Source organism: Euphorbia lathyris, chromosome 4 (assembly GCF_963576675.1).
Source record: "Euphorbia lathyris chromosome 4, ddEupLath1.1, whole genome shotgun sequence".
NCBI lineage: Eukaryota > Viridiplantae > Streptophyta > Magnoliopsida > Malpighiales > Euphorbiaceae > Euphorbia > Euphorbia lathyris.
In genome coordinates this window covers 18290808-18317767 of record NC_088913.1, presented here as the reverse complement: position 1 = coordinate 18317767, position 26960 = coordinate 18290808, and the positions used below count along the sequence as shown (strand labels likewise).

Here is a 26960-nt window from a genome sequence, read left to right as displayed (position 1 = left end):
ATGATTTATTAACAATAATGATAAAAGGGAATTTGCTTATAAGAGCATCTCCAATAGAGAGTGCTCAAAAGCGTGATATTGGGTTTGACAACTTTTAAATGATGTCTACTATTTGAGTGATGGTTGCTGTCAAGAAGATTGCGAATTTTTGGCAACCTTGAAGCAAGGTTGTCAAACTTTTTTTAATATATAAAAAAAATTATTTACTTATTGGTGCACCTTTTTGACGACTCTCTCTCCCATTTCACTATTCGTTGACAATATTCATAATTAAAATAAATTATATATTAAGTAATGATTTGTGGGGTCATTGTCTCAACTTTTAAAGTTGCTTACTATTGGAGCATTTTTAAACAAAAGTTGCCAAGTGAGGTGAATTATTAAATTAATAAAATATTATATTTTAGTATGATGTGTTAAGTTTTAGTACTAGAAGCAACCTCTATTGGAGATGCTATAATAGGACTTATCTCCTGATATAATTAGGGTTGAGAGTATATACATACATGTATATTAAGTTTTGAAAAAAAAAGAGAAATTGGGAAAAAAAGCCGAAACTCTTTGTGTACCAGAGAGGATACAATGATTAAGCGTGTTATTTATTAGTTAAACTATGAGTCAAAATACAGATAAGTGGTTAATTATATGCATAGTTATGTTTGTTTATATATGCTTTTTGTATCTGATTGCTAAGTATTTGATTGGTTGATGTGTTAGGCTTGTCATAATACATGATTGATTGTTGTTAGCATTTATTGATGTTAGTGATAATTGAGAATGAGATGTGATTGATGGTTGGTATGTAATTATCTGGTTATTAATTCAAGTGAAATATGGTATGTGAATTAATTATTTACGATGATTATGTTGCATTTAAATTCGATAAGCAATTTGATTTTGATATATGTTTCTGAGATATTGAATGTTTGGCGAAACAAATATTAGATATGTTTGGTAAAAAAAGAAACATGGGATAATTAATAGCTTGTCTTATGAAGATATATTCAATGGATTCATTCGTCTACGTGCCAATGATATATATGGTTGAATTGAGATATGATTTACTAGGCACTTGTCCTTGAGACTAGTGTCGGAGTATCTCGGAATGCAGGGATACTCTGTGCTGTTTTTGCTACGCATTGGGATGATGCGGGATGCTTGGCGGAGAGTGGTATCCTGTGTTGAGATTGTGATAGTTTGAATTGACTGGTAAATCATTGGGTAATCTCTGCTTGATAAACAGGACCCTTAAAGATGTTAATGAATAAATAGTTTAACGAAAAATTATTTTTTATTAATAGAAAATTAAAAACATTATTTCAAATTATTTTCATGCATCTTAAAAAAAACTTACTTTTACTAATAAGAACGAATCAAAACATAAAAAATGCACAATGAAACATGTCTGATAACAACAATGAAGGGATAGAATTCGCTTACGTTGATTGCAACAGAAGAACGAATGATAATTGTGTATTATCAACCATGAATCAACTATATCGAAGCTCACTAAAAGAAGATACGATGATACATGAATTAAGAATAAGAGATTGAGAAAGAGAGAGGAGACGGGTGGCAGCTTCAGGAAGAAGGAGAGAGGTTCTCAAGCTTCTCAATTAGATGGAGATGTATTACGTTATTCTAACATTAGATTTAGAGTTATGATACCTAGCTTATATAACTAGCTCGTAAGAGTTAATCTAATCACACGTATCCAACTTATTTCGCTACGGACGGACTATTTAATCATTCCAAAATTCCCAACGTTTCAATTAGATGGAGATTTATTAAGTTATTCTAACATTAGATTTACGGTTATCGTAACATCCTGCTCAATACCATATAGATATTGTCCGCTTTGGCCCAAATCCAACACATTGGACCTCATGACTTTAAAACGTGTCTGCATATATTGGATTCTTATCTTACTAATAGGCCCCAATCACTTCCTCTCCACTTTCGATGTGAGATTCAGTTCATTCCTGTACCCATTGACATCCTTTAGGGCCGCTCCTTGCTCAGGCCTTCTACCCCGACGCCACCCACTCCGAACCGGATCGTTACAGGCCCACCAGTTTCCGCCTGGTTCATCCCCGAACCACACATTGTACATGGAGAGTCGGCTCTGATACCAATTTGTAACACCCTGCCAATACCATGTAGATATTGTCTGCTTTGGTCCAAACCCAACTCCTTAGATCTTATGGCTTTAAAACGCGTCTGCATGTATTGGATTCCCAACGTTTCACTTTACAAAAACTTTATTTTCCATAATAAATAGTACTTCAACTTTTCTATAGTTTCACATAACATCAAATTTATTTCTTATAGGTCAATAATGAAATTAATTAGGGTCTATTCTACTGAATTATTAATTTTATTTGAATCTGAAACTATTGCAATTGAAATTATTGAATTTGTATAATCCATAGATTTGTCCTCTTACTACCTTGGTAATAGATAGATAAGTGATAAAATAAATAAATTATAGATAGAAAACAAAAGCATAGATCTCACAAAGATTAATTACAAAACCAATTTATAAATTGATTTCAGAATCCAGTTTGTCCTTTAGTAGAAGATTTTAATTAAGCTTTCGTGGGATGCTAAGTCTCTTAATTGTGTTTTACAGTTGATATCCAACTATCACAAAGAAAATTAACACAATGATTAATTTTGATTACCTTTGAATGATTGAAGTGGAGGATGCCAAAAAAAGAAGGAAAAAAAAGCAATTATATATATATATATAAGGTCTGGTAGAAGAGCTCGATCGCTCGATCTTCAGAGGTTGACTTGTGTTGGGGTGAGCTTTATGGATACACTCCGATACTAAAATTAATAAGATAAAGTTCTATAATGGAATGTTAAATCTGTCCTAAGAGGAATTTTCCAAAAAAGTGAGATTACACTGTTGCCTTTAGGTGAGACGGTGGCTATAAATTGGTGTAGGGACTGACGGTCTCCTAGATCCGTAGAGGGATGGACACTCTAAAAAGTAATATATATATATATATATATATATATATATATATATATATAGTGGAAAGCACATTATGGATTAGTATTGTCAATGGGGCGGGTAATACCCATACTCATGAGGTTCCGTCCCATTAGAGTCGGGGAATCCCCAATACCCATTTTTATAGAGTTGGGGATGGGAAAGAAAATGATCCCCATTCCTGGAGATGGATCAGTGATCGTAATAGCTATTCTGTCCATAGGGATCCTCAACTCATTACCGTTAGGATTAATAATGGAGATATCCATGGATATACCTATTAACATATAGTATTAATATTATGTAACATATTTTCTAGTATTTACTAATTAATTTCTAATTTAACAGGTTAATTGCACCTTTAAATTTAAATATCAATATATAAAATCACTAGGGCAATGTTTAGAGAGAGGAATCATAGAACTGATATTTCTCATTAACTAAGAAAAGGAGAAAAGCTACTACATATAGTAGCTACCCGTTACAACCAACATAGAAAGCAGGAGAGAGGAAAAGAAAACACTGATGAGCTAGCAGTGAGAATAACAAACAGACAAAGAAAGTAAATGGTAAAAGATAAAGGTAAATGATAAAGTGTCCTCATACTCCAATAGCCTCCCATCAAGTTGTGGATGGTAGTAGCTGCAATAATCCCAACTTGAACAAAGAGTTCTTCATCTGTGAGTTGGTGAGATTTTGGGTTAGCAAATTTGCCAACTGATGTTCTGAGGTAATATATGGAGTCACTATGAACCCATTAACCACATTCTCCCTGACCAAATGGCAATCAATATCAATATGTTTGACCTTCTTATGAAAAACTGGGTTTGCTGCAATGTGTATGGCAGCTTGATTGTCACAATGTAAATAAATGGGCAAGGTAACATCAATAAGAAATTCTGGTAGGAGATAACTTAGCCACTTTAACTCATACAGGTAGTTTCCAAGGCACGATATTCAGCCTCTGTTGAAGATTTACTTACAGTGGACTGCTTTTTAGCTTTCCAGGAAATTAAGCTTTTGCCAAGAAAAATGCAATAACCTGTAACACATTTTCTAGTGATTTTATACCTCCCCCAGTCTGAATCACAGTAAGCAACTAAGTTGTAGTCATTATCACGAGCATAGAATAAACCATAAGCCTTTGTACCTTTGAGATACTTTAGCACATGTAAAGCAGTAGTCCAATGCACCTTATTCGGTTTCTGCATAAATTGACTAAGCTGTTGAGTTATGAATGCTATGTCTGGATAAGTGAATCCCAGGTAAAGTAACTTCCCTATTACTTGTCTGTACTGCTCTGGACACTCAAATAATTATGCTTCAGGATCATCCTTGTCAAGTTGAACTCCACTGGGAAAAGGGCTAGAAACTGAATGGGCCTCGGACTGTCCCATATGCACAAGCAAGTCTGTGATGTACTTGCACTGTGACAACATAATTCCTTCTTCAGACCTGTGCAATTCTACTCCTAGAAAATACTTAGCATTACCAAGGTCTTTGATGGTATAAGCCTTGTGGAGAGCATATTTAACATCTGTTATTTGCTGAAGTGAGGATCCTGTAAGTAACATATCATCGACATAAATCACAATAACCATGAAGTGTCCATCTAACTTTCTAGTGAACAGACAATAGTCATTCATGGACTTTTTGAAACCCAGCTATTCTAAGGAGTGTGTAAACTCTTTATACCACTGTCTACTAGCTTGCTTAAGACCATATAAAGACTTCTTGAGCTTGCAAACTTGATTTGGTTTAGCCTTTTCATACCCAGCAGAAGGTGTCATATAAATGTCTTCATCTACATACCCATGAAGGTAAGCATTGTTGACATCCACCTGGTGAATTGGCCATTGTTGTGTAGCTGCAATAGCAAGAAAAACTCCCACTGTCACTGTCTTTGTAACAGGAGAAAAACTCTCAGTGTAATCCACCCCATGTTGCTGATCATATCCCCTAGCAACCAGTCTAGCCTTAAACCTTTCCAAAGTTCCATCAGGATTATACTTTATACGAAAGACTCATTTACTTGTAATAGCTTGTTTACCAGATGGTAAAGCGGTCAGTTCCCAAGCCCATTTTGTTCTAATCCGCTATCTCCTTATTCATAGTTTCCTGCCACTCAGTTTGTTTATTTGCTTCTGTAAAGCTAGTTGGTTCCTTGACTTAAACCATGTTAGTAAGAAAAGAGGACTGAGATAAACTGCACAGCATAGAGTGCTCATCAACCAAGTTTACTACAAAATCATTTAACTAGGAGGGTTGTTTACTGGTTCGGGTTGATCTTCTCTCTAGGATTGGTGGTAAAGGTTGGGTTGAGTTTACAGGACTGTTTTCAAGTGAATGATTGAGAGAGCTGTTTGGCAAGGTTGTGAGATCAGGTTGGGAAGTAGAAATAGGAGTAATAGGGGTATTGTTGTGAGGTATTTCAAGATTGGTAGTTTCATTGTGATTGGAGGTTTTAGTATATGGATGAGGCAAAACTAAATTGGTCGGCTTGGGTGGAACACTTGAGTTGGTATTGGTGCAGGGATAACCTGGAAATAGGTGCTCATAAAACTGCATATCTCTAGAGACACTAACTGTATGTGTAAACAAATTATATATATTTTGCTGCCCTTTTGTCCTGCAAAATTACCTAAATAAATACCTTTATAAGCCCTTGGTGTGAACTTGTCCTTGTGTGGAGTCATTTCGGTTACAAAACAGAGACAACCAATACTCTTCAAGGAAGAAAAATCTGGTTGTTTCTTATAGAAGACATAATAAGGACTCTTCCAGTTGAGCACTCTTATAGGCAAAAGATTAATAAAAAAATGTTCCCTGTAGCATAGCCTCTCCCCAAAACCTATTTGAAAGATTAGCTTGAAACAACAAACCTCTAACAGTTTCAGCTAAGAACCTATGTTTTCGCTCTACAATACCTATAAGAAACAGCCAGATTTGTCTTCCTTGAAGAGTTTTGGTTGTCTCTGTTTTGTAACCGAAGTGACTCCACACAAGGACAAGTTTGCACCAAGGGCTTATAAAGGTATTTGTTTAGGTAATTCTGCAGGACAAAAGGGCAGCAAAAAATATAATTTGTTTACACATACAGTGAGTGTGTCTAGAGATGTGCAGTTTTATGAGCACCTATTTCCAGGTTATCCCAGCAACAATACCAACTCAAGTGTTCCACCCAAGCTGGCCAATTTAGTTTTGCCTCGTCTATATACTAAAACCTCCAATCCCAATGAAACTACCAATCCTGAAATACTTTACAACAATACCCCTATTACCCATATTTCTACTTCCCAACCCGATCTCACAACCTTACCAAACATCTCTCTCAATCATTCATCTGAAAACAGCCTGTAAACTCAACCCAACCTTTACCACCAATCCTAGAGAGAAGATCAACTCGAACCAGTGAACAACCCTCCTGCTTAAATGATTTTTTAGTAAACTTGGTTGATGAGCATGATGCTCGAAATGTGTAACTAGCAACCTAAAGGCAAGTGCACCTTATCGTGATTAAGTAATAAGTAGTAAGTAAAGTATCGTTCCCATGAGGATTGTGTTTATAGCTATTGATTTTTGTGAATTTCTATTATCTAAACAATTGAGAATTTGATTTGGTTTGTTATCTAAACTAAGTAAAACAAAGTAAAAGAAATAAAAGCAATAAATTTAAATGAATTAACTTCTTATGAAAAAGACACTAGAGCTAGGCTTCCCTTATCGTCATAAATAACTTTACTAATAATCCTATCCAAGTTCGTTTAACAAACTCTAGAGACAGTGATTTTCTCCTAAGGAAATCAATCCAGCTTTGGTCCAGTCAAGATTAACCTTATTTTACTTACAATTATCCTAGCTTTGGTCCAGTAAAAAATAAAAGTAAAATAAAAGCATTAAGTTCTTTAAGAAAACCTCAAAGTCATGTCGTGAAACCATAACCTCGAAAACCGCACCACATAGACATGGGTCTGAAATATGTATTTCCGTTAATTATTTTTGTATCGGTCAACTAAAACAACAAACTAAGACTAGATAAATATTGATCACTTATTTAACTAGCAAATTAAGCTTCATAGTTCAATCCTTTATTTTATGCTATTGAACTTGGATTTAGATTATCAGTTAATCATTTACTTGTTTAAGTTCCACCCTAGCTCTAGCTATGGAGTAGTTAGTTCAGGATAGATGGAAGGAAAATAAGAAAGTTAATAGAAAACAAACTAGAAAACATAATTAATTTGTTAAACTAAAGAGAAGAAAAGATGAATAGAGTATAAACTTTGAAATAGAAACTAGAATCAGTTACAAAGGTAGAAAAGAAATGAACAAAAAGAAAACTACAAAAAGTCTAAAAGAGAGAGCTAAAGAGAGTGTGGTGAGGCATGTTCCACGTATGTTCCAGGTCTACTTTCATGCTTCCCAATGTCGGTATTTATAGTTGCACATGCCTTCATGCATTCCTTGTAACTTCCAACTTTAATGTCATTAAAGAGAAGATTAATGGAGGATTGAATTCTTTGTTCTAACTTCTTAACTTTAATATAATTAAAGAGAGCATTAAAGGAGCATTAAGTAGCGTAACTCCCCCTTAAGCAGTCAAAGACTCTTCAAATAGTCATAACATTCCTTGGGTGGTTACTGAGGAATTTATGACAGTAAAGACTTATCTAAAGAGTCATGGATTCTTCATTCTTGAACTGCTACGAGGTCACCGACTAGAGGGAGTTCTGACCGGGCAACTTTATTTACTTGAGTAATGATTCTATAGTTGCATTTTTGCCCTAAATAATACCTAAAAATACATAGAACAAGCATTAGTTCTTAAAACATAAAATAATTATAAAATATTAAAAACTATCTCAAAATGCACGATTAATAGAATTAAAATATATTAAAAACTATATGAAAATGCAAGATAATAGAGCACTCTATGCTGTGCAGTTTATCCCAGTCCTCTTTTCTTGCTAACATAGTTAAAGTCAAAGAACCAACTAGCTTTTCAGAAGCAAATAAACAACATGGGTGGCAGGAAGCTATGAAGAAGGAGATAGCAGCATTAGAACAAAATGGGACTTGGGAACTGACCGCTTTACCATCTGGTAAACAAGCTATTACAAGTAAATGGGTCTATCGTATAAAGTATAATCCTGATGGAACTATGGAAAGGTTTATGGCTAGATTGGTTGCTAGGGGATATGATCAGTAGTATGGGGTGGATTACACTGAGATTTTTTCTCATGTTACAAAGACAGTGACATTGAGAGTTTTTCTTGCTATTGCAGCTACACAACAATGGCCAATTCACCAGGTGGATGTCAATAATGCTTACCTTCATGGGTATGTAGATGAAGACATTTATATGACACCTCCTGCTGGGTATGAAAAGGCTAAACCAAATCAAGTTTGCAAGCTCAAGAAGTCTTTATATGGGCTTAAGCAAGCTGGTAGACAGTGGTATAAAGAGTTTACACACTCCTTACAACAGCTGGGTTTTAAAAAGTCCATGAATGACTATTGTCTGTTCACTAGAAAGTTAGATGGACACTTCATGGTTATTGTCATTTATGTCGATGATATGTTACTTACAGGATCCTCACTTCAGCAAATAACATATGTTAAACATGCTCTCCACAAGGCTTATACCATCAAAGACCTTGGTAATGCTAAGTATTTTCTAGGAGTAGAATTACACAAGTCTGAAGAAGGAATTATGTTGTCACAGTGTAAGTACATTACAGACTTGCTCGTGGATATGGGACAGTCCGAGGCCCATTCAGTTTCTAGCCCTTTTCCCAGTGGAGTTCAACTTGACAAGGATGATCTTGAAGCAGAATTATTTGAGTGTCTAGAGCAGTACAGACAAGTAATAGGGAAGTTACTTACATGGGATTAACTCGTCAAGACATAGCATTCATAACTCAGCAGCTTAGTCAATTTATGCAGAAACCGACTAAGGTGCATTGGACTACTGCTTTACATGTGCTAAAGTATCTAACTACCGTAATTAGCAAATTAGATGTATTAAAATTATTTGGTAATAATGGTCTATGTGAACACTACTAGTATTGAGTATTAGTTTAGAAAAATAACAAAATGGGACGAATATCCCCATGGGGATACCTATTATCCATTAGGTTAGGATGTGTATAAATTTATCCTCATTTATCTTAATGGGTCGGGATGGAGAATCCCCATTAATGGGGATATGGATAGAATAACTTGCCTCTAGAATATTATGAATGTAATCCGTAAGCATTCGTATTACCACATGGCAAATTATAAGTTATAACTAATACTCATCCCGTTCCTTTTTTTAGGCTTAATGCATCATTTGCGCCTTGAATTTGTCCAAAAATCTTGATTGGCCCCTTGAACTTTCAAACTGTCTCGATAGCCCCCTGAACTTGCATAAAATGCTCAGTTAGCCCCTTGAACTTGCGTAAAATATAATCAATTGATCACTCAGTTGCAAAAAAGTAAGTTAAATACGAAAGATGTATTATATGTGTCTTAGAATGTTATTACATAATTCAAAAATAGAGTAAAAATGAAGTTATTACAACAGTAATACCCTGATCTTGATTGTTTTACTTTTTTTTAAGACTCGTGCAATACATTTTCCGTATTTAACTTACTTTTTTTTGCAACCGAGTGATCAATTGATTATATTTTATGCAAGTTTAGGGGGCTAACCGAACATTTTATGCAAGTTCAGGTGGCTATCGAAACACTTTGAACATTTAGAGGGTCAATCAAGCTTTTTGAACCAGTTCAAGGGGAAAATGATGTATTAAGCCTTTTTTTATCAATTAGTTCTAGGAAAATTTACAAAACTAGTTCAATAAGAGACTTATTTACATGTATAGACCCATTTAGATATATGATACCAAAATAGACTACTCGACTTCTGAAATACCTGATCCATTCTTCGAAGTCATAACGTCTCGGAATTTTGTATCATAATAGCTCCAGCCCGCCACTTACATACATACATCATGCCTACATTTAACTTCAAGCAAGGACTTATTGGATTTCTAGACATTTCATTCATATTTCTCTTGAATTGCGTGTCTTCTAAGTGCATCTTTCAATTCTCGTTTGTTTAAGAATATATCACGCACCTTTAAACCGATCACCCATGTTGATGCTTTAGATACAATAGGAATCATATGTGTATCATGGACCTCTAAAAGCCACCGAAATGGATCAATCCTCCTTCTTTTTCTATCTCTGTCATCTACCTCATAGATACTTGATGGAACATGGTCAGCTCGTGCATTTATTTTGGGAACAACTTTATTAATTGGTTATGTTTCAAGTAGAAATGTATCTCCAGCATGATCATGCTCGACGTTATACCTCATATATCTTCATGTGTCATTTGATCAATAATTGGATCACTATTTGATTGATCTGACACATGGTTTGGACGTGCATTGTATTGCGAGGGTTACTCGTCTCAACATTCTCTTCCTTATAATCTTGTTGAAATTATGCATCTATTGTCCTCGGTATCAATTCAACGTATAATGGCATCATAGAGATTGGAAAAGTAATATTCTAGGAAGCATCGTACATCATTACGATCTACAATAGATATTTTGTTTGGACCGTCTTTTCCTTGGATAGACATTTGTAGGTCAAATAAGGTTGAATAAGAATCATATAATATTAAACACAAATATAGAATAGGTAGTTCGAAATTGAGTGAAAATGATTGAAAAATCAGCTTCGCATTTTAGTATTTCGGTTCGCATGAGAAGAAATGTGAATCACATTTCTATATAATGTATCACATATTATATAAAATGCGTATAAGCTTTGCATTTTAGAAGAATTAGTTTACATTTTGTAGATTGCGAATCACTATACATATTGTTCCTTCGTAATTGGGTCGAATTTTATACTAAATATGAATGATAAAAGATAATTCACAATTAGCAATTTGGTTCACATATGGCGATTTGCAAACACTCGAAATCTAGGTTAAGTGTATCTGACTACATAAAACACTTGCGTATAACTAATCTAACATTGCTATTGATTATTATGTATTTAAAATCAACAATAACTTACATGATATTGGAAATCAACAAGAGTTTGAATTGATTATTGAAAGTGATTTGGAGATGAAGTTTGAAGTTATTTGAAAATGAAGATTATATGTTATGTTGTGTTGTTTATTACATATACACTTAGAGTATTTTTGGAAAATATGTAAGAAAAGTTTAGTTTGATAGCAATGGAGATCGGTCAGTTTTATAAATTTCTCTTAGTTTTATTTTTTTCACCGTAGACTAAAAACTATTAATTAATCTTATATTTATGATAAAATAAAAAATAAAAAATTAAATTTTATTAATAATCATAGAATCAAAATATAAGGGTAAAATTTAGAAAATGTACAACAAATATCACTGATAATGTAAAAACAACACATAAAATGAAATTTGATTTTTTTAAACCATAAATAAAAAAGAATCCGATGGAGTATTTGCTATTTCACAATCAGATAAGTTTTTTATTACCTATGAATTTATTTTTGAGTATCTAAAAAAAAATATTTCTTTCTTTCTTTAATATATATATATATAGATGAGATCAGGTGTGACACATTTCTTATAGTGTGACAAGACTTATTGTGTGATAAGGACCAATTTTGTAATTAACCAAAAGGAGGTGGTAAATTTGTAAATAAAAGGAAAGAGAAAATTGTTTTATTTTTTCTTTAAAATGCATTTTTCCAACTTTTCCAACCTTGTTTTTCAAAAATTTTTATACCGTTGGACTCGTCTTAATTAGACGGTCATTTTAAGAACCCAGAATCTCGGGTAAAAAAAATTCCGGTGAATGGAATCCGGCGATCTGTTTTTCTGTGAGAAAACAAAATCCAAAAAATTCTCAAAAAAATTTCAGAAAATGTAAAACATTATTCTGAGAAACTTTAATTCTTGAGTCAAAATGAGATTCCTTACGGTTTAGTCCCAAATCAACGGAATCCGGCGGTTAGATGGGCTTTTTCCGATAAAAAAACCCGAACGTAACCAGAAAATTCTCAACAAATTCCAGAAAATGTAAAACAGAATTTGGAGAAACTTTAATTCTTGAGTCGAAGTAGGATTTCTTACGGTTTAGTGCCAATAAAATTTTTTCTTTAATTTTATCCATTTTACATCCTTCAACATTTTATTGGGTCAAAACCGTAAGAAATCCCGCTTCGGTCCAAGAATTAAAGTTTCTTAGAATAATGTTTTATATTTTTTGAAAGTTTTTGAGAATTTTTTGGACACATTTGTTCTCGCCAGAAAACGCCCACCCGGATTCCGTTCACCGGAATTTTTTTTACTTGAGCTTCAAGGATCTTAAAATGACCGTCTAATTTAGACGAGTCTAATAGTATAAAAATTTTCGAAAAACGAGGTTGGAAATGTCGGAAAAATGTATTTTAAAGAAAAAAAATAAAACATTTTTCTGTTGGAACAATATAAGTATTATGTTGGAAAAAATGGTATACTGATTTGGAACAATGCAAGTAGGACAAAAAACGTACCCAGAAAATTATCAAAAAATTTCAAAACATGTAAAACATCATTTTAAGAAACTTTAATTCTTGGCTCAAAGCGAGATTCCTTATAGTTTTGACCCAATAAATTGTTGAAACATGTAAAATGGATAAAATTAAGGAATAAGTTTTATTGGGATTAAACCGTAAGAAATCCCGCTTCGATCCAAGAATTAAAATTTCTTAGAATAATGTTTTACATTTTCTGGAATGTTTTGAAAATTTTCTGGGCACTTTGTTTCTCGCCAGAAAACTCCCATCCGGATTCCGTTCATCGGAATTTTTTTTACTTGAACTTCAGGGATCTTAAAATGACCGTCTAATTTAGACGAGTCTAATAGTATAAAATTTGTCGAAAAACGAGGTTAGAAATGTCGGAAAAGTGTATTTTAAAGAAAAGAAATAAAACAATTTTCTGTTGGAACAATATAAGTATTATGTTGGAACAAATGATACACTGATTTGGAACAATGTAAGTAGGACAAAAAACGTGCCCAGAAAATTATCAAAAAATTCCAAAACATTTAAAACATCATTTTAAGAAACTTTAATTCTTGCCTCAAAGCGAAATTCCTTACAGTTTTGACCCAACAAATTGTTGAGCATGTAAAATGGATAAAATTAAGAAAAAAAATTTATTGGGACTAAACCGTAAGAAATCCTACTTTGGCCCAAGAATTAAAGTTTCTTAGAATAATGTTTTGCATTTTCTGGATTTTTTTGAGAATTTTGTGGGCACTTTTTTTCTCACCGGAAAACGTTCACCCGGATTCCGTTCACCGGAAATTTTTTTACTTGAGCTTCAGGGATCTTAAAATGACCGTCTAATTTAGATGAGTCTAATAGTATAAAAATTTTCGAAAAACGATGTTAGAGATGTCGGGAAAATGTATTTTAAAAAAAAGAAATAAAACAATTTTCTCTATCATTTCTTTCATTTTATTTACAAATTTATCACCTTGCCCTTTTTAATTATCATCAAAACTACGTAGTTTTGTTATGTTACACAATAAGTTCCTTGTCACATCCTAACCCTTTGTCACACTGGATCTCACCCATATATATATATATATATATTTCTACTTTTCAGTAAGATTACGTATTATCCATAATTTTGTAGAAAATTACAAAAGTAAATAGAATAGATTAAATTTATGACCCTCAGCTTTATTTTATTTTCATTATGGTTTCTAAAATCGAACATAAAAAATAATTGAACTTTGATTTAATCTTTACTGGCATTAATGAGAATATAATTTAGTAAAAAGAAGAACAACCCTCCATTTTGATTCCAAAAAAAAAAAAAAAAAACCCTTCATTCAAAAAATTTAATTTAGAAAAACAATACGAACACAATTAATATTTGGTTACCCAAAAAAAGAAAAGAAACAATTGGGTAGTTAGGAATTTAATATGCTATGGACTTCAAATATCCTAATCATTTTATGAGCATTTTGTTTTAATATATTGCAGAATTTTCTTCCCCCAACTATATAAATGATGCCTTCCAAACCTTTTTCACTTGAAGTGACAAATCACAGCAAACATATAATAATAATTGGTTGCTTTGCTTCTTAATTAATTAATCCAACTTTTAAAAAATATATTTTCAATTATGGTTTAATTAAATTTGACTTTCACACATTAAACCCTTCACTAATAGAACCCTTTCACTAACAGCCTAGCCCTTAGTGAAGGGCTCAAGAGCGTAAAAGTTCAAAGAATTATCTGTTTAGCTAAATTTATATTCAACATACTAGAAATGTAACCCTAAAATGTTTCTTTTAGATCTAAAGTCTTCTTTAATTTCAGTTAAACCGATCCAAACCGAACTTCATTTTTACAAGAACACCTTCATATTTTAAGCCAAGGTCAATTTCAATATAAATTATTAAAAAAAAAATAGAATAACAATTTGGATGTGCTGACCACAATCATTGTCTCAACTCTAAATTATTTATTTCGAAAACAAATTGGTCTGAATTGCACGAGTAAAGTGCCAATTTAGCCAACAAAAACAAAAGCTATAATTAACCAACAAACATCCCATAAGTTAAAGAAATAGAATACACATTACTGTTTTAGTGATATTGCTCAGCATTGTATCTAATTTGAGGATGACGAATATCATCCTGGCTTTGGATTAATCTGATCTCCAAACTGCTCGACTTGGGATCGTATCCAACGCTCGTGTAGTCATCCACTGTCCGCTGCAGAAGTGCCTGCATATTTGGTAGACAGCAGCCACAAGAATAAGATCATATTTAGTTGCTAAAAACAATTTCTTCTACTGTATCAAGAGGACTTTAATCGTTGTATTATTTGATTAAAGCCTTTCTGGCTTGGCAAAATTTGTCAATTTTGGCCATGATATTTTATTTTCATCATTTAGCCTCTAGCCTTTAACATTTTCAAACACTGAACCCCTATTTGACACAGTTGCAGGCATGGGAGATTCATGCGCCGTAAAAATGATCACATGAATCTCATGTGTTGCATTCTAGGAAGCACTGACATGGGCCAGGTACTTGTACAGGTACAAGTACTGGTGCAGGAGCGACAAACGACATATTTTTTCGACGTTTTTAAAAAATATGATACACGGGTACGGCAGGGATATGCTATATATATACATATATACCAAAATATTTACTCCCAAAAAGCTACTTACCAAAAGGTTCAAAAGGTTTTTCAATTAGCTTATTGCTCAATCTCTTTTGAATGACACTTTTACTCCTAATTAGTAAATCGTTAACCCCAAATAAAGGTGTTACCATGTCCTTATTTGCCATTTTACACAAATGGCTATTAGAAATCAACTAAGTTTTACCAAACAAGTACATATAATCGGCTAGTCAAAAGCTAGTCAAATCAGCTAACCTAAAAGGTAATCCTATTTGTCAAACAGAACCATCAACCCCCTTTTTTTTTGTAAAATTATTTAAAAATACACCTATATTCTAGTTAATTAACTTAGAATTCGTGTTTCCAAAGTGTGCACAAAGTGTCCCCATTAAAAAAGAAAATAAAAAGAAGGGACACTTATTTTGGAGTGTCTGACACTAGTACGTGAACCTCCTAGAAGTGTCGGTGCTTCCTAGCTTGTATTGCATGGAAACTTTGATAGATTTTAAAGCATTTCACATTTCCGAAACGAATCACATTTCCCTCTATTGTGTGTGACTTGTATGTAATTTTTTTTAATATGAATATATATATAATTAAACATGCATTCTTATATATTCACATATTTTTATTCATTACATGTTATCCCCAAGTTTCCGTTTCCTATATTCTTTCAAATATCATTTCCTGGTTTCCATTTCCATTTCCATTTCAGTATCCGCTTCCATTTCCGTGTAATATAGGCTAGGTTCCGTCAGAATAAGGGTCAAATTTGATAAAATAAAACGTTAGAAGCCAAATTGGCAATTTTTGCCAAAATCAAAAGCCAAAACAGGTTTTTCACTAGAGGTGGGAATTTTTTATACGATAATATGATTTACAGAAACAACTCGACTGACACGGCTGGTTTCTGCATTGTTCAGGCCGTAGGAGTAGGGAGTAGGGAGGCAGGGACAATCATCCTAGATGGGAGAGTTGTTCAGGCCTCGGATTGCTTCCGGTATTTAGGATCTATTATCCAAACGGATGGAGAAGTAGATGGAGATGTTGCTCATAGGATTAAAGCTGGTTGGTCGAAGTGGAAGAGTGCTACGGGTTTCCTTTGTGATCCCGGCATGCCTAATAGATTGAAGGGAAAATTCTACCGGACGGCAATTAGACCAGCATTGTTATATGGTACGGAGTGTTGGGCAGTGAAACACTGCCACATCCATAAGATGTTGGTGGCGGAGATGCGTATGTTGAGATGGATGTGTGGTCACACGAGAAAGGACCGGGTGTGTAATGAAATAATTAGGACAAAAGTAGGGGTCACATCTATTGAGAATAAAATGAGAGAAAACCGACTAAGGTGGTTTGGCCATGTGAGACGTAGAGCGCTTGATGCGCCGGTTAGGAGAACCGAAGAGTGGCAAAGGGATGTAGTGGTGAGGGGTAGGGGAAGACCTAAGCAAACTTGGAGGAGGGTGATCGAGAGTGATATGAGTTTATTGGGAATTGAGGAAAATATGGTAGTGGATAGGACGGAGTGGAGGGAGCGAATCTGTGTCGCTGACACGACTTGATTTTCACGGTTTTATATGATGGTTCATGTTAGCCGACCCCGAATCATTTCGGGACTAAGGCTTTGTTGTTGTTGTTGTTGTATAGTCTCATAAAATATATAGGGAATATAACATGATTAAGACACGCCAACCAAATTGCCACCCCTACTTTTTTCCTTGCACTAATTCATGAGCAAACTTAAGTCTTAAAGACAAACATTCTTGAAAAACAAATATACCTGCAAGCTTGATACAGCAAGCTCTGCTGCCCTGGCAAGGTTGTCATGATGTTTCTGGACACATGGAGAAGAAATAAATAAGGAAATTGTAATGGAAACAAGAATGTCTCAAGTAAGCTCAAGTTAGAATATAATGATTACACATTACATTACTCCATCCAAGAAGAAGTGCAGTCATCAGATCCCCAGTTCCCTACAACAAGGAGTTCAATCATCAAGGAATTATAACTAATTGTTCCTTACCATCTAGACCAGCAAAACAAGTTTCTCTGTCTGAAAATTTCAAAAGGATAACCTGCCTACCGTGAAATATGCAGGAATTTTGCGTATCGCAATCTTGAATTGCTCAGGAGGTTGGCCCTATCATTAAAATGTACAGAAAGATTAGAATTATAAAGACAAATACACATGTTTTTGAACACCAGAAAGAAAAACACAACGAATTCTCTAAGCATATTAATATGTTTATAAAACAATCAGATTAAAAAGAGGTGAAATGAGACAAAAAAAAAAAAAAAACAGCATTATTCAGTCAAAAAAGTAACACTCTGATTTTTGCACACCGCGTAATTCGGCTTCAACCCAAAAGTCTCACTAAAGATGTATTGATTTAATCATACATGATAAAAAAGATAGAAAACAAAAAGGCCAACCGTTTAAGGTTCATAAATCAATTTAACTTTGAGCTGATAGGCGCAAAAATTGGTATCATGCACAAGATAGAAAATGAAAATTGACTTGCAGTAAGAAGTTCAGTTAAATTGGCAAAAGTCTCAGAAGAAGACATTTAACGACTGGGAAAATACACTACCAGCCATAAGAACTTGAATGTAATGCTTAGGGGCGCCTTAAAATCTTTATTCAATTAAGCATTGATAATAATGGGGCATGATTTATAATTGCCTTTCATATTCTCCAAATTAAATGACTTCATGATGTTTTTATGTGCCTTTATACAATAAGCATAAGGTGTTTCTAACTGTCTACTTTTGTATCCACAATGATTACTAAATCAAGCACAAATCTACAGGGGAAAAAGGGGGAAAATGGACCTAGCCAATTGATCATTTCAATGCTATATTGCACAACTCACTTCAGCAAAAACAGCATAAGCTTCCATCTGATTTATGATGGTATAACTGACTTAGAATACAAAGCAGAAAAATGAGCACATAGAAGAAGTACCATAAGCCCTACCTTTTCCTTTAGATGACTGCCTATGAGAAGAAGATTTTGATCTATGTTGATGCTTGTGATTACAACCTGAGACACATCAAAAGTTACAGTTATACATGTTGAACCGAAATCAGAACAATGAGTTATTCAAAAAGGGCCATGAGAATTAGATGGTTTGCGTTTGGTGAAGAAAAAGAATTTTTAGGAGGCCATTAGAGAATAAATCCTTGATCTGGTATCACAAATTAACAATTCTAACAAAAATGCACAAAAAAAGGACACAACTAATCAACAAAATTGATAACATTCATCTTATACAGCCATCCAATCCAATCATGATGAATTAGATATTGCACTCAAGAAACAAAGACCAGAATAAAAGCCTGCAAATTTTCAAACCTAGTAGATGGAAGAGGTTTTTGGTAGTTTAAGATAAAATATACACAAAAAAACCTTTGAAGGTCCAGCAGCATGAAGGAAATTGCAAGCTTCACGGCCATCTTTTTCTGTCATAATCCTGTATAATATTGTCCAAATGCAAGACTTTATTAGAAGGCAAAGATAGAGAAAAAATACAGCACCTAATAAGAGTCTCAAATGTGAAAATGTTGCAACTAAAAGTTCAGTAACAATATGAAAAAGAAGAAACAATCATATATTTCACTTATATAACTAAACCTGATAACCAATAAAGCTATTTAAAAGAAATCATAAATAAGATCTTCCTGTTGCAACCTCTTTAGCACTATAATTGCAGCATATCAGGATATACCTGGACCCAGTCAACATTTCAGCTTCAAACTGATTAGGGGTCAACATTGAAGCCACAGGTACAACCTAGAAAAGTGGAGTTTCACAAAGTGTCTGTTATTTCTCAACTTAGTGTGTAACCTTTCAATCCAGAGCTTATAGAAAAAATAAACTATTAGATAGAACTAATGCAACAATAACATTATCAAGTTGTTTTATCCACGCAAATGGTGCAAACCTTGTATTAATCTATGGCTTTTAAGTGTTGCTCAATATGAGGTTGGCAACGTCATATTTATAAATTAAACTTCCATTTCAAAGCAAATCATGAACATTTGCATCTATAAATAAATGACTGAATGGCTGACCTTCTCACGGTATACAGCTACTAGCTCTTGTGGAACATAAAGCTTTCCTTCATCACCCAATACTGGATCACAAACTAGACAATAGAAGCTAATTTTCAGAAGAGACCCTATGCTTTACTTTGAACAAAGAAGATGAAGTGGTACATCTGGGTGCAGTAACTATATATTTATGCACACACAATGAATCTACTGCCAATGGCTTTTCAACTCCTCAACAGAGGAATGAGCATCTACTTTAACTATACCCGTTGAAATTGTGAGGTGTTAAAATCAAAATACAATTATAAATCCATCACAGTAAAAGATTCTATAAACACAAAATATGTCTATAGATGAAGTTGTTCAGTTCAAAGCATGATCACAACAGATCAAGTAATCATCAAAAGCAAACAAAAAAACTAAGAAGACTTTACTCTGCTAGTCATTTCCAAAATTTTGGCATGTGAATCAGCTACAAGCCTATGACTAAGTTCCTAGTCATTTAGGTCATCAAGTGAGCATTCAATATATTAACCTTAACCAGCAGCATCAGCAAAAATATTAATCGTTCAAAAAGTTACTTTCCTACCAACAATAAAATTATTTCTTGTAAGTTGTAAAATGTTTGGGTTATTTAATCGCTTCTCCATTTTTATGTCATCATAATCATAACCTCTTCTGCTATTACTTTCACATCTAGATATACAATCCTAACTTTATGACCAAAAGGCAAGGGGAAAAGTTATCAAAAATGAATTTAGTAGGTTACTAATTTGATTGATGTAATGCAGAAGACAAACCAATAAAAAAAGAAGTGCAGAAAGTATAAGAAAACTGAAACAAATTTCCCACTTCAATGATTTACCACCCATGTGGTCTGAAAACTTAAAAACTTTGTTTTCTTACTTTTTATTTCTTTGGTGGGGATTGAAGCAAGAAACAAAAATGCAATTATCAGTTTTGAATCATCTACTTACCATATGTAAGGTTTGGATTTACAGTGCGAAGCTTGTTGACAACTTCCAGTACGGTATTCAAAAACGAAACAGAACCAATATAACCTGGCACATTCAGAAACAGAAATTAGCCAAATAGCAATGGAGAACATTACAGGAATGTGACAGTACAGGATAGATTAAGCAAAACAAGAGAGAGAGAAAGAAAGAGGAGAATAGCATCAATTTTGAAGTTTAAAATTGCCCTCTTCTATCAGGAGCAACTAGAACTGGCTTTAATCGCCAACTTGGAGTATATTAGAACTTTGATATGAAGTAAATCTAAGAAATTTCTTCTTTGCACATTGGTTCAAGTCGTTTATCCATTCTCTTTCTCAGAAGGAAATTAAGGTAGCATCAGCTCATAGTAAATCCAAAAGCACTTTATAAGCATAACCCTGTCATGAACGAGCTGTTGCTCCTAATTAGTATTCTATTATTTTAAATTATTTCTTTAATAGCTTTATTTGTATTAGGAATATTGAAATTAGGAATCATGCATTAGTTACTTTCCATCTAGGATTTATTTCTGTAATAGTAGTTGTTTCTCTTTAGGATTCATGCATTAATTAGTTACCATTTAGGATAGGTCTTGATTTCCGCAATTATTGGTTATTGTTTCATATTCCTAATTAGTTGCTTGCTGCCTAAGCAGCCCTAGCTAACATTATTTTATTCCTATTTTGTAATTATCTCTCTTCTATTTAAAGGGGAGATTATTAATAAAATAGCATCAGTTGAAAATCCAAATTAAAACCTTAACACTGGTTTGAGGATTAATAGGGGGTTAATAAAATAAGGTAAGGTAACTGCAGTAGATATCCATGTTTGTTTTGAAGGTAATTGGTGAGTTTTGATAGTAAATTGGTGGGTTTTATATAAAGATTTTCTAACACTCCAACATGGTAATGTTATTTACATACCTTACTTTCATAACACCCCTCGCGAAGTTCTCTCTTAACAAGCTCTTAACAATTCTGAGATCACAGGGTTCTCTCTTAACGAACTCCTAACCGTTTCAACAAGATAGGTAAGGGAAGGAAGACTTGTAAGTATTCTTTCCTAAGATTGTCGTTTATAATATCAGAAACTCCATTTTCTTACAGAACTTGCATTAAACCCCCATTGACAGACACATGGAATCAAAAAAATGTAATGTACCTGTTAACAAATGCGTATAGTATAGCAAGTCATTTGCTTCAAGGCCTTCTATTAGATCCCATAATTGTTGTCCATTCAGAACTTGGCCTTTACAGGTTGGGTATCCTGCAAATTTAAAGATTCATCAAACATAAGCCAAGCTATTGCTATCCAGGAAATCATGCCTGAACTTATACAGATTGACAGGTATATCGCACCACATATCAGGCCTCAGAGTCCTTAGACTGTTTGAGTGAAGTAGTATAAGCTGCTTGCCTGTATGGTTTGAGAATTGTACCGAATTGACTGGATCCACATCATAGCCCAATAGTTGGAGGGGGAAGACAGCCGACTTATTGCCAACATATCCCTGAAAGCAGAGTAGATAATGTTTAGGTGTTTAGAAAAGATCAAATCTACCAGAAGCAATCATACAACAGTGCTAATTTGAAAAGGACAACTAAGGATGAATTCTTTCATAATGAAAGGAGAACAATATATGTAGAATCTGAAAGAATGATTAGAACTTGTGTTATGCTTTTTGAAGGATAAATTCAAATACTTTATGAGAATGCATTTGGTACTATGATGTTAGCAACCTTGAGGAAATATTCCGTAATATTCCTGCTGTCATTATGAAGAGCATATTTGTTTGCATTCTAGAACTATTATCTATTCAAAAGAATTTTTTTTTTAACTGAATGAGTTTGGTAGATTAGCTAATAATACATTTCGAAAAAATTTGAACATTTCATTTGATATTCTGATACCGGATTATTGATTCTTATGTTAGTTATGGACTGTCATGGAACCATTTGAACTAAAAGCTTAAGCTTTTGGTTCCATGACATGATATCAGAGCCAGGTTGACCAAGTGGTCTACGGTTCACTTACTAGCAGCCTCATTTGTTCATTTAATTCTAGGACATGGTAATATGGGCATGTGTTGTGCACGCTTCAAGTCCAATGGGCATTTGCGTGTGGGGGTGTGACCTTTAACTATCAGCTTAACCTTGTCGTTCAAACGGTTCCATGACATGGACATTACAACAATGAAACTCAAGCTTAATTCAGTCACATTTTACATCATTTACAGCACATTAATATTTTTATATTTTCAATGAGAAAAAAACACTTGTGCTATTTCCCTTATCTATTTATTTGTTGATTTATTTTGTCTTTGATAGTAAAAGAATTCTTTGCAAATAGTAGTTTACTTTCATTGAATGCATTTTGTTTTTACTCGATCCCGAGAAATAGAACAAAAGAAACCAAGCAACCATTAAGCCACAAAAGGAACACAAAAGCATTCAGTCTTTTAACATCTACAAAGGTTTTTAAATAATTTTGTTCACATTTGCAGTACATTGTCATAGGTGCCAAGTGAATCAGTAAAGCTAGCTATCCACCCATTACAGGAAGTCAGACAAAATGCTAAAATACAGAATATCAGAAACATATTTATCTAAGCATTCCAAATCACCAAAATGCTAATATCCCGAGATTCAAGGTCTAAATATCTGAATGATCACCTAATTTTGTCGCTTTTTATCATCATCCAGTCAATATGAAAAAGGAGAACCTAACAGAATTGGTGTTGGTGAAAGAAGTACATCAAGTAAAATCATATTAGACAGTTTAACTGCTATAGATTATGAAGAAGTACAAGGTATTCAACTCTTCCACCTATTTTTCCCCTAGTTTAATTCCCTTAGTTCATTTTTCTGAGAAAATGCACTTTAATTAGAATTTCATATATTGAAATAAGGAAATCTACATTCAGTCATGCTCCTTACCCTGTTATACACTAATCACGTCAAAATATAATCAGAAACCCCACAAAGGTACATGCATTTTACATGGTCAACGCTGACATTGTCAATTCTATCTGATTATAGATAAACACTCAAATACAATAAAATTAACAAGCAAATCATAATGAAAAAGGTAAATTAAAGTTCGAAATACGTAGAAGAGCAAGTACCTGGACTGTGTGAGATTGAATACTGAGAACACGACCAGTCTCTGAAGGAATAGCCAAAGACAAAATCGGAGGTGCCATTACCGGATTTCTCGAGCTAATCGACCTTCAGAATTCAGTAAAAGAAATCAAAATCAAACAATTAAAAGAGATAAACGAGAATAGAAAAATCAAAAGAGAAATCAGTTAAACCAGAAGACGATTTGACCTGCAAATGTGAGATTCAAAGGAAGCGAACTGAAGACGGCTAGTAAGTGATGACGTTAGCATAGAAGACTGGGAAACGAAGATTGATTGAATCCAGTATTTATATAGAAGATTTAAGTGACGTTTGCTGCATTTGTTGAAATTACAGATTTAGAGCTGGATGTAATTAGGATGGTTTAATATGAGGGAAAGGGAAGGGTAATTTAGGTAATTTACTGCTTCATTGTTTATTAGGACTGCACTATCCCCGAAATAATCATACATGGCGATCTGGTAAGAGATATTTTATTTCCCATGCCAAAACAAGGACCGGTAACTATTTCAATTTGGTCAGTTTTTTTTTAATAATTTTTTTTTTCTGTTTTTTTTATAAAAAACCATATCAATCTATTAATTTAAAAAGTAAAAATACACTAAAAAAATTTTGTGTGGAACTGGTTAACAGCTTTATCTAATTTTGATTCAAAAAAACTTATATCTAATTTTTTTAATGAATGCATTATGGGTTTTTGAGGTTGGCGCAACGGTAAAATGTTGTTGTCGTGTGACCGAAGGTCACGGGTTCGAGCCTTAGAAGCGGCCTCTTGCCAAAAAATTGGCAAGGGAAGGCTTGCCCCTAGTACACCCTTGTGGTGGAACCCCTCCCCGGACCCTCGCTTAGCGGGAACGCGTAATGCACTGGGCTAATCAGCTGATTTTGGCGCAGGAGAAGAGAGAGTCTATTTATTGGGGTCAAAAAAGTCCATTAATTTTAATATCCCAAAACGCTAATTGAAAAAGCTCCTAAAATGAGCTTTTTCAAAATTAGCGTTTTCATCCCAAAACGCTCTTCCAAACCTCTCTCCACCAAACACTCCAATCAGCGGTTTCAGTGGTCAAACCGCTAAAGTTGGTCAAAAACGCTCTTTTTATCCCAAAACGCTCTTTGCCAAACAGGGCCAATGCATTATGGGTTTTTGCCTAATTAAGGGAAAATTACACAAAATTCATTTCTTAAAAATTATTTATAACTATATCAAATCATAATTTTAGATTAAAATCAGTATTTTTAATATATTTTAAGGATTGGAATTTATAAATTAAAAGTCTAGAATATATTTTCTAAGGTTTATAATTTATGAATTGGAGTCTATAATTTTTAAATTATGGTGTAAAATCATAATATATAGAGAATAATGACATATTAAGTTTGGTGATATGATTTAATTGTAATTTTGTAGTATTTTGTTTTGGTAAGGAAAAGAAGGAAAAAACAAAACACCACAGCAAGTTAGCTAGGATTAGCCTAGGAAAGCTAACTCCCACATTATCTTCCGAAAGCAAAGACAAAAGGAAATTAGGGGGAGATGAGAAAATCGAGACGCCCAAAGCCCTCTCATGGCCTTCTGTAGCAAGCCGATCTGTCACCCAATTCTGCTCTCTATAAACATGGCAGAAGTTGATACTATCGAAAGAGGAGCAAATCCTTCTAATTGCTTTGACTAAATTCTGGCTCCTTAAGCACAGAGCCCTTTTATCAGAAATTAAATTTACTGCTTCGAGATTGTCTGACTCCACGAGCAGCTTCCTAATCCCCAGACCCTCTGCCATCCTAAGCCCAGAAAAGATACCCTAGAGCTCAGCAATAAACGAAGAGCCCAAACCCAGATTCTGAGCAAAACTAGTCAACCAAGCACCTCTAGCATCTCTTAAAACACCACCGGCAGCAATTCTTTCATTCTCTTTAGACGACCCATCGGTATTCGACTTCACCACCCCCTCACCAGGTCTATCCCAGCCTAACAGATGAACAACTGTCCTTTGGATAGAACCTGCTAAAGTATCAACTGTAAAACTCTCAACAATTGATTTAACTTTCCTGAAGAAGAACTCCAACAAATTAGGAATGACAACCGCTCCTTCTCCCACCACCTCTACATTCCTCCAATGCCAAATTTGGTGGCAGACCACAGCAAACAAAATTGCTCCATGCTCGAGCTCAGCCAAAATCTTCCCTCCAACACCCTCCCTAAACCAGTATTGTTCTGAATAGGAAAAGAAGGCAGAAAGACACTGTTCAGGCAACACTTTTATCCATACGGCCTTACTTCCAGCACAATCTCTAAGAACATGACAGCCGGTTTCCGTATAAGCTTTACATCTACTACAAGCATCAAAATATACCAAATGTCATCTTTTCCTTTCAATATTCGTCAAGAGCCTATTCTTAGCATAGAGCCAAAGAAAACTCCTAATACGATAAGGAACCTTCAATGACCAAATAACCTTCCAAAGGTTTGAAGGAGGAATATCCATATCCTGATTAAAGGCCTCAAAAGCATATTTACAAGAGTAAGCACCGTTATTAGTAAACGACCAACAACGAGTATCGCCATCCTCCTCCATACAGCTAACTTTAACTCCTCGGATTCTCAGGAGAGTTTCAAGGCTGAAAAAAAGATCAAATTTAGACCAATCCCACTCTCCATCCTCAGCCACAACATTTGCAATTCTCCAATTTCGAAACTCCGGAGGCGGAGGAATAGAACAAATCTCCAACAAAGGCTGGTTCCCTAGCCAAGCATCATTCCAAAAACTAATTGATCTCCCATTGCCAATCGACCATCCAATACCAGTGCAAAACTCAGAAAACCCCGCATTAACCCCTTTCCATAAAAAGGAACAAACCTGAACTTTTTCTTTATGCCCCCCAATCATGTATTTGACCAATTAATTAATGTCTTATGGGCTTTTGCTTGACAACCTTTGAAATTCCACTAACATGTGAAAATATTAATTATGTTTTATTAATTGTATACGATTACCTCAGAAGTCGTCATCCCCCTCTGTCTTCGGAGTGCGCTCTTAGTTTGTGGAGCAACCGTGATTGCTCCTCCGGTGTAGCAGTCTCTTAGATCGGTGATATGATATGGAGCCAAGGTAATTTCTTCCGCTGCTATTTAACGAATCTGCGTTACAAGAGGTAACTCTAAATCTGTTGTTTGTTTATTGATAGATCTAGATTCATTACTCGTCCCTTTAAGGTTAAAGATAACATGTATTGGCTGTTTAAACGTCTTTATTGGTATCAGAGCCCTTTAGCTCTGTGTTTCATCTGTTATGAACCTTTTTTGCATGTTTTGAGATTCTTTTTATTGGTTTGATTGAATAAATGAATGCTTGGTCAAGTCATGTCTCAGATCTACGTATTTTGTGTGTCTCGTGATGATTTTAGCCTATTAAAATTTGTCTCGTGGCTGTTGGAAATTTCTGACGTGTTTAAGCGATTTAACGCGTGCGGTTTAAGGTCTGTTTGTACTGTTTTGCTAATTTCCAATCGCCAAAACCTGAAACCAACCACACCATCAAACTTCCAGACCCCAAAAAAACCCCATCAGCCAAAACTTTGAA

General features: G+C 34.2%; 1 protein-coding gene across 2 annotated transcripts; it reads right to left on the bottom strand.

The window, feature by feature from the left end:
* Positions 1-14488: 14488 nt before the first annotated feature.
* On the bottom strand, positions 14489-23699 carry LOC136227527 (pyridoxal kinase). Of its 2 annotated transcripts, none has more exons than XM_066016217.1 (13): positions 23572-23699; positions 23367-23469; positions 21659-21752; positions 21404-21508; positions 20225-20308; positions 19269-19342; positions 18923-18987; positions 18604-18667; positions 18172-18237; positions 17278-17334; positions 17123-17167; positions 16975-17028; positions 14489-14788 (listed from the first exon to the last, which is right to left on the bottom strand). In XM_066016217.1, the coding sequence occupies exons 1-13, from the start codon at positions 23631-23633 to the stop codon at positions 14648-14650; spliced, it is 1014 nt and encodes a 337-aa protein (XP_065872289.1). In that variant the 5' UTR covers positions 23634-23699; the 3' UTR covers positions 14489-14647. The 2 variants fall into 2 exon arrangements, 1 of the variants encoding a protein (XP_065872289.1); XR_010688117.1 differs by having other exon boundaries at positions 14730-14788; positions 17116-17167.
* Positions 23700-26960: the final 3261 nt, after the last annotated feature.

Bases quoted from the DNA above. Each gene is read 5' to 3' on its own strand.
- LOC136227527 (XM_066016217.1), bottom strand. From the start codon at position 23,633: ATGCTAACGTCATCACTTACTAGCCGTCTTCAGTTCGCTTCCTTTGAA. The intron at 18,238-18,603 runs GTTTTTTTGTGT...GATGTGTCTCAG, and splicing joins ATGCTGCTGGACCTTCAAAG to GTTGTAATCACAAGCATCAA. The intron at 17,335-18,171 runs GTAGGGCTTATG...TTTTAATGATAG, and splicing joins GCAGTCATCTAAAGGAAAAG to GGCCAACCTCCTGAGCAATT.